Raw genomic sequence first — 20463 nt, 5'->3', positions numbered from 1 at the left:
AAACGAAGAAAACTTCCAAGAAATCCTTGCCAGCACAGTGGGTTCAGTCCCAGCCTCAGCTGCTGGTGGGTGACTCTGCTGTGGCTGTTATTGGTTTTTGACCATTAACTTTTCTTTTTCTGGGATTGGAGGTCACTTTTTCATTCACCATGTACAAGAGATCAGCAATTTCTTTTATAGCTGTTCATGTGCCCTTGTCGGGCTTGAGACCCATTCAACTCTGTCTCTGAGGAGGGAACAGGGAGTGCATCTCTGCATAGCTGGACATGGTCCGCAGGGTGAAATTCCATCTTTAAGTTAGACCCCTACTAGGGATGACCCTAGAAAAAAAGAGACTAAGTTAAACATTTGTCTTACTCTGACTGTTTTTCTGTAGAAAAAGGAAGAGATTGTAGGTTGGCTGAAGGTGTATTGCAAGCATTAACACCTCTGAGTGTCTGTCTGTTTTGTGGGGAAAAAAATTGTTTACATCATTTTCTGAGGATTACAAACGGCTGAGAAGTGACCTGTGTTTGGCATACAAGGCATCCTCTGATCCAACACTGATGAAGTTACTGCACATTAGCAAGTCAAATTTTTATCAGAAATGCACTGTCTAGGGATCTAAACCTTTTCTGCAATATAAACAGAACAGTTTAGAGGGACTGTTTTACCTCACAGAGGATACCGCTGCTGTGGAGCAGACTTCCCATCCACATAAAACTAAGTTCACCCTGTCCATATTCAAGCACAACTTGGATCTGTGGATTGGAAAATGGAAATTTATCCCAGGACTGCCCCTTGTACTACCAATGGACAGAGACAGCTTCTAAATGCTTTTTCCCATGCATGGGTCCCCTCAAATTATCTATGGTGTAAGCCTAGTACTTGGCAATGAACCTATGGTGGTTGTGATGAGGAGGAGGAAAGGTATTTGGAAAGGGCTTCTACTGTTTCTCTCTCTGTCTCTACCAAGTACCTGATTGTGACTCTGAAGCAACAGTTTCTTTAGAGTTATTTGGAAGAAATTTCATGTTCTGAAACGATTGCTAGGAGGAATAAGATGTTTCATTGAGAACAGGCTGATATTCCAGCTTCTTTGAAGAGCTATTATGAATTTCCACAGCCTACTGCTGTTCCTCTTCTTTATTAGCTTTGTAGGATGTCTTGGATGTTACCTACAATATGCCTGACAGTCAACCTACAACCCCTAAAAAGGCAGACAAACTTTATAAAGATCCTGTATATCAAAATATTTTTCTCATCCCAGATCTGAACCTGTAGCTATTTGTGTCAAATCATGCTGAAAAAAGTTAATGCTAATCCTTCTCCCTCTGACAAGGATGAGAAAGCTTTTGATAGCCTTGGGAAGATGATTCTTTCTTCTGACGCTTCAGCCTTTAGAGTTCTAAATTATCAGGGCCGTGTGCTAAAGTATGTCCTGGCATCTTTTACAGTATGAGGAACATTACTGCCCGTTTTCCCTCTTCAGAACGCAAGTCCTCTGAATCCTTTAAAAATGTTTAGTTACCTGGAAAATAGAAGCAATTAGTGTTCTTATGACTGTGCTGACTCCGCTTCTTCTATGAGGCGGTTTGCTGGGATGCATACATAATTTTCTAAAGACTTAAATTCTGAAATTTTAAGTCTTCCTTTGGATAAGGAGGTTTTGTTTGGTCCTTCTGCTACACTAGTACTCCAGAGTTTGCTGAAAGAGGGAAATTGATTAAGGGGGTCATTTGAATTTTTCAGGCCTCCTCCAAGTTTGCTAAAAACATTAGCTGCAGCCTCTGGTTCCTTTTACAAAAAGCAAAATAAACAGTGCGAACAAGCTTCTAAAAAGCAGATGTAGAAGACAGTGTAAGAAGCTTCAAAGAAGGAGGTAATCTTTCAGAAAAGGGGATGTTCAATAATACTGAAATGATTGTTGTAGCATTCCTCTTTCCTCCACACCCTTCCGCCACCGCCTTACACCTATCACAAGGCCTGGTTCTTCTTATTTTTTCCCCCATCAGCTTGTTGCAGGCAAATGGGTTTGTTAGAGTTACTCAGGAGGGTTATGGATTGTAGTGGGAAATCGTCCCCTCCTTTTCAGAGGATTCCCCCTTATCAGACATGCCTGTTTTCCTCTGTCATCAACCAACTGCTTTCTGTGTGGAGGGGAGGGTTATAGAATCAATTCCATGAGATAAGTGGGGTGGGGGGGTTTATTAAAGAATTTTTCTGATGCCCGAGAAGGACCCATCTTGGAGACTTGTTTTCAACCTATTCTTGATCTGTTTTTGAAAGTTTGAATGTCCCCACATCCTTTACATCTCATTCCTTCCTTAAGTTTGCTGGTAATTCTAGACTTGAAAATGCTCATCACATTCCTGTTGCCACTGATTTCAGAAGTTTTCTGTGTCTAGGTTACACAGAGTTCTCTGCATTACTCTTGCTCCTGTGATGACCAGTTTCAGACTACATAGGTTCATAGGTTGGTACTAGGCTATTGGCCATAGGGCCTATACAAGCCTGACCATAACAATTCTCTGGCTATTTCTTCCCACACTGTTTACTTCCCTGGACCCCTGTCTAGCAGGGCGACTGATGTGATCCCTGGGGTGAATTTCCTTTCTCCCATCCAGTCATCAAGGTTCCTTTTGAAGAGGGCCAAAGAGGTGCTCTGCTTGACATGTATGGGCAGTCTATTCCAGAGTCTGAGGAGTCTCTGGGTCAGGAACCTATTCCTCCAGCATGTTTTGTTTATTGTGATGACACGGTTTATATCCCTGGAGCATGTGGCTCTGAGGGATTGGGATTTCTTTGTGTAGCATGTCCAGCAGCTCTGGGTTTGACATGGCCTTCTATGTTAAGCAGAGATTGCCTCTGAGTAGGCTATATGCAACAGAGTAAAGCTGGAGTTTAAGTCGGTCAGCATAGGGCATCTTCTTTAGGCCTGTGATTCTTTTAGTGAGGTATTTCTGTGGCCTTTCCAGTTGTTGCAGATGTCTGGAGAGGTACATACCAAATGGGGCGTTGTATTCTATAATGGGTCTAATGAGGAATGAGTACAGTGGGACAATGACCTCCTTTTTTTCTGAATGAAAAGCCCGTAGTGATGTTGTGGCGATATGGTTATTGAAGGTGAGACCACTGTATTCACATTTAAGACCGTTTACTCATCCTTGCAGAGTCTTTCTCTGTTAGTAAAAACTGTTTCTCATCAGCTGTGTAGTTTCTGTTTGTATTTATTTTTTAATTCACTTATAGGGCTCACTTGTGGGAAAGAATGGAGGGGCTACAGTTGTGTCCCATCTTTTTTCCTCCATTGTGCAAGAGTATTTTTATTTATTTTATTTTTTTTTAAGATCTGCATTTTTTCTGCTCGAACATAACTTAAGAAATTAGTAGGCTAACATTTGTGTCTTGTCTGGCTTCTTTGGATTTTTGTATGTAGTTTGGTTAGTGTCCTGTGCAGGTAAAAATGATTCCTAATCCAATATTACCATTTACTGTCATTTTTTTTCTTTAATATTTTTCAGGTCGGCTTAATATTACTTATCCCATGCTATTTAAATTAAGTAATAAAAACTCTGATAGGATGACGCATTGTGGAGTACTTGAATTTGTAGCTGATGAAGGCATTTGTTACCTTCCACACTGGGTAAGTGAAAGTGATGGAGACAAAATACTTAATTTGTTTGGAATGAGAAAGAACTATGCTGCAATTTATTCTTCATTTTCATATTGTATGTTTACATTGCTTTTATCCTCCAGATGATGCAAAACTTGCTGTTGGAAGAAGGGGGCTTGTTACAAGTCGAGAGTGTTAACCTTCCTGTTGCTACTTATTCTAAATTCCAGCCACAGAGTCCTGACTTCCTGGATATCACAAACCCCAAAGCTGTGTATCCTTTAATTTTGGAAAGAGAATATTTGTTTTAAAAGCCAAGTAAAGGATGAGGGTCTGTTGATGTGGTCTTTACCAACTTTGAGGCAGTTGAAAGGGTAAAAGTAATAGAGCCATTAATTGGTAGTGATCATGGGTTCGTAGGCTGGTACTAGGCTATCCATAACCATTCCCTGGCTATTTCTTCCCACATAGCTTGTACAGACTTGTACTCCCCAGATATAGTCATCCTGACAGAAACCTGGCTAAAGCCTCACATTACCAGTGAGCAAATACTCCCTACTAGTTATGGCATACTAAGAGTAGACCGGCTAAACAAGAAAGGAGGCGGTGTAGCTATAATATTTAAACAGCATCTAAACATCCAGATCTTAAAATCATCAGCTCCACAAATAGGCAATGAAGAAATAATATATACCAACCTCAAAATAAACCAAAACAAAATCAACATAATTGGATGTTACTTCCCACCTGGCCAAAACATCCCTCCACTAGAAAACCTCCTCAGCTGGTCTACCCACCATCTCCCCAAAGAAACTATCATTTTAGGTGATTTCAATATTGACTGGCAATCCTGTTCTGGCAACCATCCAACCCATCATGTAAACCTTCATGGCTTCACCCAACTAGTCCAGTCGCCAACCAGGATAAATAAAAACTGCAGCAAGCACACTACCCTGGATTGGATACTAGTCAGTAAGAGCCCCCAGTCATATATAACAGGCTGCTTATCAGATAGCCTCAGTGATCACACCCCAACATTCCTACTGAAAAAATACCTATACCAAGCTAAACCTGTCTACAGTCAGATACGTAAAAAAATAAACTTTAACCCACTCACATTCATCTCATCCCTCAAAGAATGTAACTGGCATCCTCTAATATACCTCAGTCTTGATGACGCAGTTGCATTTTTTAATACTACCTTCCTGAGCATCCTTAATTACCCTGCCCCCATAAGACTTTCCAGAATCAAAGCACAACCCCTCCCCATGGCTACAGAAAACCAAGTCAGAAATGAAAAATGGGGATAAAGCCTGGGAGCACTGGCGCAAAACCAAGACCCCCCTCAACTAGACAGAAATTCCTAGAACTACGCAATAATCAAAAAGCTAATAAAACAGGACAAATTCCAATACTACCAGTCTGCCCTAGACTCCTCCGAACACAGCCCCAAACAATTCTGGTCCTCCATAAACTCCATCCTCCACCCAGGTAAAGTCAGAACCCCTCCTCATAACATCCCTCACTCCTCAGAAAATATTGCTACCTCATTCAACACACACTTCACACAAACCATACTATCACTAGCTAAACAACACAACCCCCCTCCCCTCCAACCCACACCTTCAACTAGTAATCTCCCCACTGCCTTCTCTTTTTCTCCTGTGCCTACCTCCAACATAAAAAAACTCTTAACTAAACTTAAACCCACCAAATTAGCAGCAGACAACCTCCCAAGTGAATACCTACAAATCGCAGCTGATGCTCTGGCCTACCCAGTATCCATCTTGATTAACCGATTTCTGTCAGAAAGTTATGTTCCCACACTGTGGAAAGTATTGCATGTAATTCCCCTCCACAAAGGCGGACCCTCCACAGAACTAACCAGTTACCGCCCCATAGCTATTCTCTCTCCACTCTCCAAAATACTAGAGAGATGCATACACTCTCGGATCTCAGACTACCACCTTACTAACAACCTCCTTTCCAGTACTCAGCATGGTTTCCGACCAAACCATAGCACCACCACTGCCTTACTCTCCTTTACTAACACTATCCTTCAGCATAAAAACAATGGCTATCTCTCCTCTGCTACTTTCCTAGACCTTTCTAAAGCATTTGACATGGTCCCACACAAACAACTTCTCTCTGTCCTCAATAACCTATCCTTCTCACAATCCGTCACCAACTGGTTTCAGAGTTACCTGTCTTGCCAACAATCCGTTGTATGGCAGAATGACATATCTCCCCAACTACCTGTCTCCATAGGGGTTCCCCAAGGATCCATCCTTGGACCCCTACTCTTCTCTGTTTTCACAAATAATCTAGCCTCTGCCACCATACATGGCACACTCATACAATACACAGATGACTCTACCATCATCTGCTCAGCCCAGTCCCTACCCAAACTGCAAAAAGTCACACAGGAAGCCTTTTCCTCTGAAACTTGGTTATCTGATGCCCAATTAATACTCAACCCAAACAAAACTAAACTCATCTTCCAACCCACCAAGCCTACTCAAAACAACTCTCACTTTAACATCACAGCAAAAGACAGCACCACTATATACCCAACTGAACACACCAAATTGCTAGGAGTGGAAATAGACAATAAACTAAAATTTGACATTCACATATCCATGACCATAAAAAAAGTCCACAAAAAACTAGGAGCGTTCTACAGAAATAAGCATCTTCTCACCAAAGCAGCAAAGATTTCAATAGCAAATTCCCACCTTATCTCCGCCCTACTTTATGCCTCTCCAATATATACCAACCTAAGGCAATGTGATCTAAACAAGCTAGAGACCTGCTACAACAAAATCGCCAAATTCACCACAGGGGCATCCTACCGTAGTCACCACTGTCTCTCACTTGCTGAACTGGGCTGGCTTGAACTCCCTCACCTCCTTCAATGGTATCAACTCTCACTCGCCCACAAACTAGTAAACCATCCACTAAATGTCCCATCCCTCCAGAATCTACTCCAACCCTATCGCACCACCAGACCACTAAGATCCAGCAACAAAAATCACTTGCAGATCACTAAAGCCAATAACTCTGAAGCACTATTCTCTTGCACCATAGCCAAATTATGGAACTCCCACCCACCCACAATTACCTCCGTACCATCATGCACCCACTTCAAAACTTTACTAAAAGCGCACCTAAAAACATACTGACTATGCCCTTGCATCTCCCACTCTAATATCACCCACCCCATCCAACCACTACCTTTCTTTCCACTCCACTAACTTCCTTGATTATAGCAAGCTGAGATGCTCATAAGCCTAGTACTTGTACAGCAGGAACTTCTTATTTGAACATTTGTTAATGTCTGTTATGTACTTCACAGATAAAGATTCTAGTTGTCTACTGATGTGCTATGTTCTTCATCTGTAAATATGTTGTAAGTAATTGCTATGTAAATTGTTAATCGCTATGTAATCCAATGTAACTACTGTGTTTATTTTAACTGTGGAGCTTTTCTCCCCGAGCCTCTGCTGAAAATGGACCTACGTCCAGTCGGACACTCCTGGTCAACAAATATAAATAAATAAATAAAATAACTTCAGTAAGTTGTATTTTCCTGTGGAAATCATGGAAGGGCAGCTAGCTGTTTGTCCTTTTATAAACCTCCACTGTTGACTTCAGCTGATGTATCATATTCAGGTGACTGATCTTTAGAAAATATTTTGATTTATTGTTTCAAATCTAAAAGATGAAGCACAGTTGTCCATACTTAATTTCTTACACGAGTAGCTTACAGGTATTAAAGGGCATGACGTTTAAAGGTCTTGTCATGTTTTAGAAAATTTCTTTACTTTACACACACTATTATTGCAGAATGCTATGTATGTATATGGAAACATGTAAAGTTTGTCAGAATTTTCTAAAATCGTCACGGTTTAGAATGTTGTAGAGCACTGAAGCAAAAAAAAAAAAAAAAAGCAACACATTTTGATAAACAGAAATATCCTGATTATTTTATCTGCCACATACGATGGTGGATTTATCCAGTGTTCGTAATATTGTTTGGGGAAATTTAAAAAAAAAAAAAAAAAATTGCTTCGAAATCTTCATGGAGTCTTGTGAAGCAGAAGCACGTCATGCAGTTGGTGACATGTAACCAATACTTGAGTAGAGCATGAACAGACTTGAGGTAGGAGACTAATCCGGTCTGAGTTGCTGTATTTAATGTCTATTGATCCACCTTCTCAATGGCTTCTTCAAACTACTACTTTTTTCTGTTTTTCTTCTCTTGTATTGCACTTGCTGAATCTGTTAATAGCACTGTTAGAAAACCTAGTAGTACTCCACACTTAAAAATATTATCAGTCTCCTAAGTAAGCGGTATATGTTTTTTATCGAAATATAATTCTGTTATATGCCAACTAGTTGGAAGACATGAGAAAAAATTAATTTCTCTCTTGGCATTTTTTTTTTTTATTTTATTTTTTTTTATGTAGGTTTATTAAACACAAACTTATTCATTTCCAGAGGCAATCATACACATATGGATTTCACATTTTGCAATTGTCATTCCAACAAATAAGTAGATTTTTTTAAACCTTTCTGAACCAAGTTCAGTTCTGTTTATTGTCTCGCAGCTTGTTATCTTGGTTGACTCCCAGTATCACGTGAAGTGTGGGATCACTGTTGGTAAGTTTTGAACTTCAGCCCAGGAACAAGATTTGGCCACACAAGCAAGCCGGTTTACAAATCCCTATTGATATACACTATAATGTACCTGTTAATTCAGAAACGTAGCATAAATCTCTTAAAAACAAAAAATGGTACTGTTCGAGGTCATAACTGAACAGGGTTGAAGGAAAGACCGTCTGAAATGAGACTGCTCAAAAAATAGCAGAGGTAGAAGCCAGAGCAGACAGAGAAAGCCCAAGGTTTTTCTGTATCGGAGAATCTGGAAAGAATGGACTGCATTAATTTTATGAAAGTACAAATAAGCATGACTAGCTAGAGATCACCATCTTAAAAATACTACAGGCATTCACCTTCCAACCAAACACCATATTCATGTGTGACTTTAAATACCCCTCTATAGACTGAGAAGATTACACTGCCTCAAACTCACAGGCACAACGCTTTCTGGACTTAACACCCTGGAATAGTTAGTACATGCACCAACCAAGAGGATCAAGCATATTGGATCTGGTACTCGCCAACATGGGAGTGTGTTTATACCTGCCTTCCCCACCCACCCACCATATCACTAGTGAGGTCGAATCACAAAGCTGGCTTCTTGGAAGTAAAAATCTACCTGGAAAAAAAAAAACATTTAAATCAGTAACCGTTAATAACTATTCTAAGGCAAGCTACATCCTATTAAGTGACAGTTTGTCAAAATTCTAGGCCCCCATGACTTTTGACCACAGCCACCTATGCAGAATTATTCACAGAGTCCATGTGAACGGCTGTGTAGAGGCTGCCATGCCTACTAGAAGTAAACCCAAAATAAATACTGAAAACTGACCGTATTGGTGGAATCCATACCTAAATAGGGTGTATAATAAAAGAAAAAATGTCATTGCCAAAATCAGGAAGATCAACTTCCTTAAAGACAAGTGCTTTCTTGTACAACTAAACCAGAAACTAAGAGGTCTAATTAAGTCCAACAAGGGCAACTGTGAGGTCAGGATAGCCTCGTAGGCCAAGGACAATCACAAGGCCTTCTTCAGCTATGTTTGGAACCTTAAAGGTAGGTAAACCAAACTAATGAGCTGTAGAAAGCACAAGTCCAAGGCTGACAATAAAAAATGTAAATTTAATGAAGTAAGCACACACTTTCGGAGAACTCAATGGCGCTCCTTCCTCAGACAAAAAAGTTTTACATCTCTAAATAACAACTACATTTTTATAATCAATTATGCTAATTAAGTGTTCAAACTAACAAATCACATAGACCCATAAGGGATGTGTTCCTATTACTAGCACCAGCAAACAGAGAACTCTCATCCCAAAAGGTGCAAGTATAATAAACTAAAATCCTACTGCACCATAATTAAAAACCAACACAAAAAAAGATTATATAATCTTAAATAATCGTCAATCCAGTTAACTTCTCATTAAACCTGTAAGCTTAAAACCATAAAAACAATAAAAACATATGGCTGATAAATTTGGCTGAAACATCACCCCCAGTTCCTCCAGGTGAAATCCCCTCTTAACGTATTTCCCCCAGCTATTAACAGGGAACGGGTACTGACAGCACTCACTAAAGCTAAGAACACTGCCCCTATGGGTCCCAACAACATCCCCCATTTCCTCCTGAGCAGTGAGAAACACAACCTGTAAGGACCATGTGTGGCACTCCTCAACTACAGCCTTAAAGCAGGCTACGTTCCAAGTTAATGGAGGACCGCAGCAGTCATTCCCCTCCACAAGGGCAGATCATCAATGAACCCAAGGTGCTACAGACTCTTCAGTCTATCAAGCCTAATATGAAAAGCCACGGAACAAATGATCATGGAAATGCTAAACAAGGATATTGGCAACCTACAGACACTGAGCCCATCCCAGTGTGGCTGTAAGGGAAAGTCTTGCCTACTTAACCTAGTAGACTTCTTTGAAATAGTCACAAAGGCAATGGGCGAGGAGAAAACCATGCATATTGCATATTTTGGTCTGGCCAAGGCATTAGATACATTACCCCACTCGGGCATTGTTGTCATGCTGATTGAGCTAGGCATAAATCCCTACGTAAATAGCTAAATTTCTGGCAGGCTTGTAGACTGGACCTAAGAAGTCTGGATTGGTGAGACCACCTGTGCTAAGAGACCGGTAACCAGTGGAGTACCGCAGGGCTCTGTGATGGCCCTGCTCCTGTATGGCATCTACTTCTCAAAAGTGAAGGATAACTTTCAGTGCCTCTGGCTCACCAAATCTGCAGCTGTCTGTAAATCTGAAGCTATTATAGATCCCCCAACCCCAAGACACCACCATCTTGCAGGAGGGTTTAACACTGGCAAATGACTGTTGCTAAAGCCACGGACTAAAACTCAATGCCAATAAATGCATTAGAATGCCCTTTTGGAAACTGTCAACCCAAGCTAATGACTTCATCACTAAAACAACCCTAAGAGTAAGGGATCTGGGAGCATATGCAGACAGCAAAGCAATCTGTCCTTTGGCCAACACGTACCCAAGACAGTAAGAAAATCATTGCATGTCACCCGACTTGTAGGCAATGATCTGGTATCCAAGTTCACTGAAATTACAGTACCACTCTACTATGCCCTTGTTAAACCCAGCATTGAGTATGTTGGTTAGGCACATGCCAAAGTGGGCAGACATTTGCAACAACTCAGTTGCCCACAAAAGTTTCTCACTTGGAGAATTAGGGCATGAACACCCTGTCCTACCCTGATCGCCTAAAGACTGTGTCTGTATCCAGTCTTCTACAGGCTGTAGAGAGGGTATTGTTGTCTGGTTTACAGGACTTTCTCAGACCCAGCCCTGATGGATCTGTTGTACGTGTGCATTAGAAAACACACCAAAAACACTAGATCCAGGGATCTGAACTTCATTTCTGACATAAACAGAACATACTGGAGAGATAGATATGTCCCCCAAAGGATACCCACACTATGGAGTATGTTTCATCACCCATGTAAAACAGAGTTTATCCTTACCAAAGTCTTGACAATTGGCTGGGAGATTGTAAATTTGCCCCCATTTTAGCCCACCATGTCCCTTACGGACAGAGGCCGTCGATAAGAAAAGTTTTATCCCAACACCCCCCTTCACATAACCCTTAGTTACCTCCCTATTAACATGCACCCCTGTGTTAGATGCTCATGATACTCTGGATCCAAATAAGTTTGGGGTGCACAGCTAGGCTTGTAAGAGTGTTGGTCATCCTACTAACAGTCCTGAACCAAATAGGCTGGTATTCCACAGTGCGATTTATTAATTGAGAGTTCTCATCATACATATGCTACAAATCTGGCTATGAGAAAATAGTCAAGACCTGTATTAAAATGCAAACATACAAGCAGAAAGAGCTGCTGCTGACAAAATTGTGGTAGTAAAAATTGGGGACTGTAGTGAGTGTGTGGGTAAAGGAAACAAGTTTATCTCCACAATCAAGGAATGTTGAGAGGTGGGTGTGATATTCAAGCTGTTGCATCCTGCTGTCTTCAGAATATTTTTCCTAGAAGGTCAGACATTCTATATGCAGAACAGCCTAAGGAGGGAAAAAATGTTTAGCCAGGAATCCGAAGGGGACACTGTTATTATCAGAAGCATGAGAAGCAAAGGCCTAAAATAGACTTTTACTAGTGAAACTTTTTCCATTGTTCTGAATTGACCCAAGCAGTTACAGATCCATACGTCTGACCAGCCTCTTATCCAAAGCCATGGTAAGACTTGTCATGGAACTAAACAGTCAGGACATAGTGGTTTGTCAAGGGCAGGTCATGCTTGCTCATTTGGTGTTTTTTTAATGTCAGCAAAGCAATAGATGAAAGCAAAGTGGTACACACTGTGTATTTAAACTTGAACAAAGCTTTTGCTGCAATTCCCCACTCGGGCATAGTAGAAAAGCTAAATAAACTGTGAATAAACCCCTATGTCACCTGCTGGATTGCCAACAGGCTCACAGATGGGACAAAAGAAATCAAAACAGGAGAAGTTACTTCCACAGAGAGACTTGTCGCAGAGTTCTGTACTGGGACCTCTCCTGTTTGGCATCTGTTTTTCTGAAGTAAAAGTCAATGCCAAAGGGCTCTGGCTGACTAAGTTGGTAGATGACTGCAAGTTAGGAGCAGACATTGGCTCTCCAAATTACTTGACCGTCCTGCAGGAAGGTTTGTCCCAAATAAATAAGTGGTGCCAAACTCGTGGACTGAAACGAAATGCCAAAAACTGCATTAATTTATCCTTTGGGAAGTCATTTACTCCAGGGAACTATCACATTGACGTTATACCCGTAAGAGTTGTCACAGTTCTTTGAGATTTGGGAATTTATGCGGACAGTGATCTCACTTTTGACCAACGTGTCTATTGTTGTTGTAAGAAAGTCAATCTATATTGCACAGCTTATAAACAAAGGAATTGTGTCTAGATCTAGGAATGTCATTGTCCCCTTTTTCTCAGCCCTCAGTAGGCCAGTCATTGAATGGAATGACTGGCCTAATGAGGCCAGTCATTGAATAGAATGCGCCCCTATGGCATGTATCCAGACTCGTGCAACAACTGGAACTCCCACAGAGATACTTTAGTAAAAGGATACAAGGCTTAAACGACAAGTCCTACATGAACCAACTCAAAGCCCTGTCACTTTGTATCTCTACAGACTGCTAAGAGATGACCTATGTCTGGCATAAAAGGCATCTTCCAACCCATCAGAAATACTCAGTTTAGGAATCTAAATGTCTGTGTCATCAACAAAACCGTTTGGAGGGGCAGGTATATCTCACAGAGGATACCACTTCTCTGAAACAGACTCCACATCCACGTAAATATTTCATCCCTGTCAAGCCCAACTCTGATCTGTGGATGGGAAATAGAAAGTTTACCCAAGGACTCCCCCGTACTACTAATGGACAAGTAACTCCTAAATGATTTTATCCCATCCATGAGTCCTCTCAAATTATTTATGGTATGATCCCAGTTTTTGTCATTGGGGTAATGCATAGTTATTGTCCATGGGATAGCAAGACCAGTCTCTAATCAAATGGATAGGTTAATTAGAGCACAAAAAGGGAGACTGGCTAGGCTTAAATTAGCCCACAAGGGCAGCTAACCTAGTACTTGGCTATGGACTGCAAAGGGAAAATGAGTGACAAAGCACAGGAGCTGACTAGAATAATAGGGAGCAACTTGGATGTAAACCTGAAACCTGTTCTGCTAAGAGTAAATTGTTCCTCCTAACAGATCCACTGAAGAGGTCATAGAGTGCAGTTTTTGAACATTTCCTAATTGATGTCTTCCTTACACAGAGTGCATCAGTTAAGTTCTTCTAAGGTACCAATTAGACAAACCAGACACCTATATTCTGCTAAGACATCTGCTTATGGGAAATCCCTACTAATTTTGCAGTCTTGGCTTTGCTTTCTTTATTTAAGATACTTACTTTACAGGAATAAAGAAAAACACTATCCTTAAGTAAATCTGTCTTCTAATCTATTCTTCTAGCATACATTGTGCATATCAAGAAAAATCTTGTGAGTAACTCAGTACACCATCCTAACCCCATACCTCCATAGCATCAGATCTCAATATTGTTTAACTTTACCCTTCTACTTCCAAGTTTTATTTTGTCATGCTGCAACATAAGTTGTAAGTTACTTAAGTTTTAGTATCTTACTGTCATGTTTTTTTCTGAGTGGTAGCTGACTTATTTCTTAAAGTACACTGCATTACTGTGCTTATGGTTTTAGTCTTTGCATTTAGAAATGTACTTTCTACTAGTGTGTTGCATGTTTATAATCATTTTAAACCACTTGAAGTATATAAATGAAACGTATTTACTTTGTTTTTCCCACCAGTTAATTCTTTCATGAGCAAATGAAATAAAATGAAATGTATACACTATATATAGCTCACTGCACATTTTAAAACAAATGGCACATAGTGAAGTTGACACTGAGCAGTTTCCTCACTGTTTTTCTAAGTTCACTTAATCTTCTGTAGAGTTCTCACAATCTTACCATACCAGCTTCTGGTTCAAAACCCACCTTCTCCTGACTGGCGCAAAACTAGAATCCTGTTTTTCAGCTTTCACATTAGTTTGGGCAACTGTCAATGGGACTGATATTTCCCATTTCTTCCACTGTTAAGTCTTCTTCCTGTTCCTTGCGTTTTTACACCACCAGCATCCAGTATGAATTAAGGATTCTTCTGGTTATTCTGGTCACTGCCCAGCTTCTCTCCGTGTCTCAGATTTATTATTTTGGGCCATTAGGAATAGTTTCACTGGCACAGTCTCTTGGACCATTGCTACTTGTGTAGGGTCCAGAAAATGCATTCTCTTCACTTGCTGACTGTAATTGTGTTGACCAGACCTCCTCCAAAGTCAGATCTGCTTCAGTATACATATTTGACACATCTGGACAAATATCGAAAGACTGCTTTGTATAGCAGTTTGAATTTCACCACAGCTTCAAAGTAAATCTCAACTATAGTAGAGGTACTCCTCCTTTGTCTAGTATAAGACAAATAGTTGTGGTCCACAAATACCCTGGCATCTCCAGTGTTCAGCACCTTTCCATTTTGCTATATGTTTCTCAGAAGCATCTCCTGCTATGACAGCGTTTTAATCAGCAGGCTCTCTTGAGTTTTCCTACTGGATAAATTAGGAGTATAAATGCAGTATGCCCTCAAGAGTTCAACAGTAGTACTTGCTATTCTGGGTGCTTATTTGTGCCTTCATAAATTTAATATACCCCACTCCCTCCCAACAACTTTGGTAATGCAAAGAAACTTCACATTTTCTCTTCATGTTTTATCTTCTAAATCTACGATTTTTTTTAAAGATTTCTTAATTTGTTGCCTCAGTCTCTCTCTCATTTTTCATTCATTCCTGTTTCTAACTTCAGTCTTGGCAGTTCATCAGATATACTAAATAGTCAATCTCGATCTCTCTCTTGTCCATCCAGTTTTCATTTGTTCTTGTTTAGCAGACTAAAGTCCCTCTTAATTCCCTCTTAATTTAAACACTTCTGAGGGCATCTTTTTTTTTTTTTTTTTTATAAAGCTTTTAGTTTGCTGAAAGCCATCTCCTGCATTGATGCTGTGCACACACAAACCAGAAATTAAATTTGCAATGGTGCCAGTGTTCCAGAAGTTTAAAAAAAAAGTGTTACAGCCAAAGAAAAGTAACTTCAGCTCAGAATGGGCAGTTATGCATGTGTGTGTTTGCAGTGGGATGGTGTAACTTGTAAATCGGCTGTGTGAGATTCCCAAATAGCTGTGTTTTTCATGAAAATTTTCCATATTCTGAAGACAAACTATTCAGGGTGTACTTTCATTTCATCTTAAAAGTCTAGCTGTTTGAGACCAACAGCGGACTGTGGCTATTTTGTCTGTTGAAGGAAGTGCTAAATGTACAGCTTGTCATTTTTGCCATTGCTTCATTTAAGAGATTTACTGTGCATATTGAATGTGAAAACTGCTTTTTTATGTATATTGCAGGTTTTCTTTGCCATGGTTTAATGCGGACCAACAACGCATCAAGTAAACTAGGAAGGTGTTAGTACCAGAGTAATTTTCACTCTAGAATTGAACTTGTGTCGCTGTGAAAGATGTGAAACTAATCCACATAGCCTCATAGGCCATTCACCTTCTGAGAGAATCCTTGGCCATCCTGCTGTGTGGATAAATATTACAACAGTTGTGATATCTTGACAAAAACAGATTGCTACTAGATCTTGTCTTTTGAAGGCAGAGTTTGGCACTGGGTTCTGTATCATCACCAGTACATTTAAACAATTTATTTTTGAGCCAGTTTAGTAAACTAGCCAACAGTTTCAGCAGACCTGAAAATATCCTGCTAGTGGCAAGCAAGTAAAGAGGTTTTCAAACCTGGACAAAAATCGAATGCAGTCATTGGATTGGTTTGTTCTGTAGCAGAATTTCAGTTTTTCATTTTAAACTTAGAATAGAAAAAAAGCCTGATAAGTAACAACAGATGTTTTACCCTTGAGGGTTTACTGTTGGCTTTCTTGAGATTATGCTACTGAAACTCTGGTAGGACTGTGCTCTTAAAGTCCTGATAGTTTTATTTTTCAGATGTGGTTACCCTGTCTTCTGGATTTTTCTTGTCTGTTACCTCTTCCTTGAGTCACTGTTTCTGCTGTTATAGTTTGAAGTTAGGGTCCTTTTCATTTTTGTTGGGGAAATCCTTGCATTATTTTACATAAATTATTAGACCTTTACTTTTCATTACTGTTGCCTTTCTAATTGGTTTCATCACACTTCAGACAGCAAACAAAGATGCAAAGATTTCTTAGGAAATTAGTCTATATTAAAACCAGACCTTGTTATACATTTTGCCCAGTTTCAAAATATTACTTTATTTTGGAAAAGAGTTATCGCATCTTCTGCCTTATTTTTCTGTTTTGTCCCTAACCAGACAGACAGTGTAGGGCTTCTAACACCTCATAAGCATACTTTCAATCACTAGTTCCTCCTGTCCACACACTCAAGTGTTAGCATCCTACATCACTCTTTTTGAGTAGTCATAGGGGCATGGATTTTCAATAACATCAGTTTAGACACATGGGTTGTTGTGGCAATTGGATATTGGTTGATCACTGGAAACTGCTACCTTTGGATTTTCTCTCTTTGCACCCTTCCAGTCCCAGCTCCTACAGTTAGAACTAAAGCATGTGCTGTGCGCTATGTAAGGCTTTTCCACACTGTGCTTGTTTTTTCTGCATGTTGCCACACTGCCCAGAGTGAATATTTTAGCCCCAGAACCTTTCAAGGCGAGTGTGCCTCATGCCCTAAACTGAAGTACACTTCCTAACTAAGGCGGGTTTGCCAGCATCAGCTGCTTTTATTACCTTCCATGTCAGGCGTCTTTTAACACTTGCACCCACTACTTGAGTTTTTAGTTGCTGAAAGTCTAGTCAAAGCTCAGTCCCTCTGTGTCACCAAGCAATACTGTTCAGGAATAGATGTTCTTCATGTTTCACTGCTGCAGTCATCACACTTGGGTTATCTGCCTGCAGGTAGCCCTCAGTCAGCCTGAATACCAGAGTCTTAGTATTTCTGTGTCCGATGTTGTCGCTTCTTCCATGACGTCAGGTCGTCAGGGGGTATAAAAACAGGCAGCCGATGCCATTACATCAGTCTTTCTTGCCAAGGAGAAGCCCGAAGCAGAAGCAGTTCACAAGTGCCTGTCGGCCGCTACCTGACATTTTCATTTTTCGAGTTGATAATCCTGAAATATTCTAATGCCAAGTACCCTGTTGGGGATCCTTTTTCGTGCTCTAACTGATGTCAGAAAATGTTAACAATTGTCTTGCCTGTGGAAAACAAATACCTCAGAGATTTTCATTCGTACTGCGTCACCTGTTTAGGCCCAGACCACGATGTCCCTCGCTGTCGGTTTTATGCCTTGTTTAATGCCCAAACCATTCGTCGTCTGGCTATTTTTGTTGCTAAATTCTTTCGCTCTCTATCTCCGTATTCCGAAATTGCTTCTGTAAGCCATCCGACTACCGATCTTCCGAAAAAAAGTAAGGGTAAAGACAGAGACAGGCAGCATAGGTCCATAACTGCCGACGACACTTCTGTTAAGCTAGTGACCAGTCCGCCGGTACTCAGTGAGGGACCTTGGCAGCCCCAATGCCCATTTCTGTGGATTGCAGGCCTCTGTTAAGACCCATTCGGAGTCCGGTATGCCGCGAGATGCTTCTTCAACTGTGGAACCAGTGGATGTCTCAACCTTGGATGGGTCCGGAGCCGCTGTGCAGGCACCGGTGTCTGAGGGTGTTTTCTGACCTACCGATGTTCGAATCAAACCTACTTTTTTAGCCGAAACTACCGAGTTTCTTAGGCCCAGAGTACGCCTAGAAAACAGATGACCAAAGCGCATGCTCAGGCCCCCATGCCACAAAAACAAATGCTTAGAATGGCTGAAGACCTTATAAAGCTAATTAGCAGAAGACGGCCTTCCCCTGCTAAGAGACAAAGAATTTAGTTGCCATCAGATTCTACAGACCAGGAGTCCGATGAGTCTGACCTTTCTGATTATCAGGACATGCCCTTATCATCCTGTGAGGATTCAGATGCAGAGGAATCCATTCCCTCTGCCTCTCCTCCAGAGGATTTCTCTTTTGGTGAAACCTTGCATACTTGAGAGCATTTCCATTTGGAATACCAAGACTATCCTCCGTCCAAAAATACTAAATTTTTAGAGTTACCTCAGCACAGGCCTGTAGCTATTCCCCCTGTCCTGGATGTTGTGGATTATGTTTTCATGGAATCCAGTCTTACTCCAGACACCTTACCTCCGGCCCCTAGGAAACCTGACAGGTACTACTGAGTACCTAATTCCCACAAGTTTCTTTTCAACAATCCTACTGCTGATCCAGAGATCATTTCCCAGGGACCTAAAGTATTAAGGCTACTACAGCCAAAAATCCTACCCCTTCGGACAGGGATTCCAGAGCTTTAGACAGATTGGGTAAGAAGGTATATACCTCTGCAACTCTTGCTATCATGACATTGAATTGCCAGTTTCACATGCTGAAGCACCAGCAACATATTATAGAACTCCTTAAACAAAAAATGGTAATATTTCCAGATTGTGCAGAAAATAAAGATTTGCAAGAGCTTATGCATTCTGCAAACCAAGTTAGTAAGCATACTTTGCAGTGTGGTTTTGATGCCCTAGAAGCATCTTGCAGGGCTGCAGTCACTGGCTCTGTACTGAGAAGACATGCTTGGCTGAAGGAGCAGACCTTGCCAGATGATGTCAAATCCAAATTACTAAATGCTCCTTTAAATAAGGACCTTTTGTTTGGCACCAAAGCAGAAGTTGTTGTTAAAAAGATGGAAGAAAAAGCTAAATCTATGCAAACTGTTAAAGAATTCTTACAAGTGCAACCACTTTGATTCAGTAGGCATTGCCCTTTAAAACACTGGTCCTTTCTAGTCCCCTCCAGGCCTTTCCAAACAAGACCCAAGGGAAACTGAGCACCCAGACTACAGTCTCAGGGTATGCAGAGATCTAAGCAATGGAGTGCTCCCACCCCTAAAACAGGGAGTGGTAAGCCAACTCCCTATGGAAAAAGTTTACAATGACTTCTCAGCTCTACTTCCCAGCCCTGCCCAATTGTTTCTGCCCCTAGGAGGAAAACTTGCCCTTCATGCAAAAAACTGGATGTCGATCACTCGGGACCGATGGGTCCTCAACATTGTATCCCAGGGATACAATTTTATTTCCATTCGCTGCCAACACCAAGCGGGTTTCCAGACCTTCCTCCAAACCAGTGGGCAGAGGCTCAAAACCAAGTTCTTTCCCTGCTCAACATCAGAGCTATTCAGCCAGTTCCAGTAGAACAAAGGGGTCAGGGTTTCTACTCCAGACTATTTCTGGTACCCAGGAAAGAGGGCTTTTGGTGCCCAATCTTGGATTTTTCAATTCTCAACAACTTCCTGGTGGTCCCAAAATTCAAGATGCTTGCCCTGCAACAGCTTCTCCCTATGTTAGCCAAGAATGCCGGGTTAGTCACCCTAGACTTAAAAGAAGCTTATCTGCACATCCCCGTCAGGGAATCATGCAGGAAATATCTACTTTTCAGGGCAGGATATATGCACTATCAGTTCTCTGCACTTCCCTTTGGCTTGTCTACTGCGCCCAGGGTATTCGCAAAATGCCTGGCTCCAGCCATTGCATACTGTAGGCAGAGAAATATCTAAATTTACCCGTACTTTGATGACTGCCTGATTCAGGCAGACAGACTGGAATTGCTGCTTCAGCACCTGGCATTTGTATAAAAAAAAAAGCCTTCTCTCTTCATTGGGGTACGCCATCAGCGAAAAGAAATCACAAGTAGTGCCCAGTCAAAAGATTGTATTCCTGGGAGCAAGCTTGGACACAACTTAACAGATGGCATTTCTCACTTCAGAAAAATAGGTCTATCTGACAGACTACTTCAAGCAAATGGCCACCAGAACCCAGCTAACTGCATGCCTTAGGGTTCATGGCCTCATGTATTCTGCTAATTCCATATGCAAGACTGCATATGAGGAAACTTCAGTGGTACTTAAAGTCTTTGGTGCCAACATTCTCAGGACCTGTAAACAGTCATTCCTATCATACCTTGTCTGAGGGCAGAATTCCTTTGGTGGGCAGAAGCATGCGACCACAACAATGGATTGCATTTTACTCT

At 41.0% G+C, this 20463-nt stretch overlaps 1 protein-coding gene across 1 annotated transcript in view; it reads left to right on the top strand.

The window, feature by feature from the left end:
- Positions 1-20463, top strand: part of UFD1 (ubiquitin recognition factor in ER associated degradation 1) — a 145685-nt gene that overhangs the window by 74750 nt on the left and 50472 nt on the right. Inside the window, exons 4-5 of the mRNA XM_044068779.1 lie at positions 3504-3625; positions 3739-3869. Of these exons, the coding sequence (XP_043924714.1) occupies positions 3504-3625; positions 3739-3869 (253 nt within the window). The remainder of the gene's footprint in view (positions 1-3503; positions 3626-3738; positions 3870-20463) is intronic.

This window comes from Protopterus annectens, chromosome 4.part0 (genome assembly GCF_019279795.1).
Source record: "Protopterus annectens isolate FY-2018-M chromosome 4.part0, PAN1.0, whole genome shotgun sequence".
Classification (NCBI taxonomy): Eukaryota; Metazoa; Chordata; order Ceratodontiformes; family Protopteridae; genus Protopterus; species Protopterus annectens.
The sequence above is the reverse complement of the archived record's forward strand: the minus strand, read 5'-3'. Positions and strand labels throughout refer to the sequence as shown.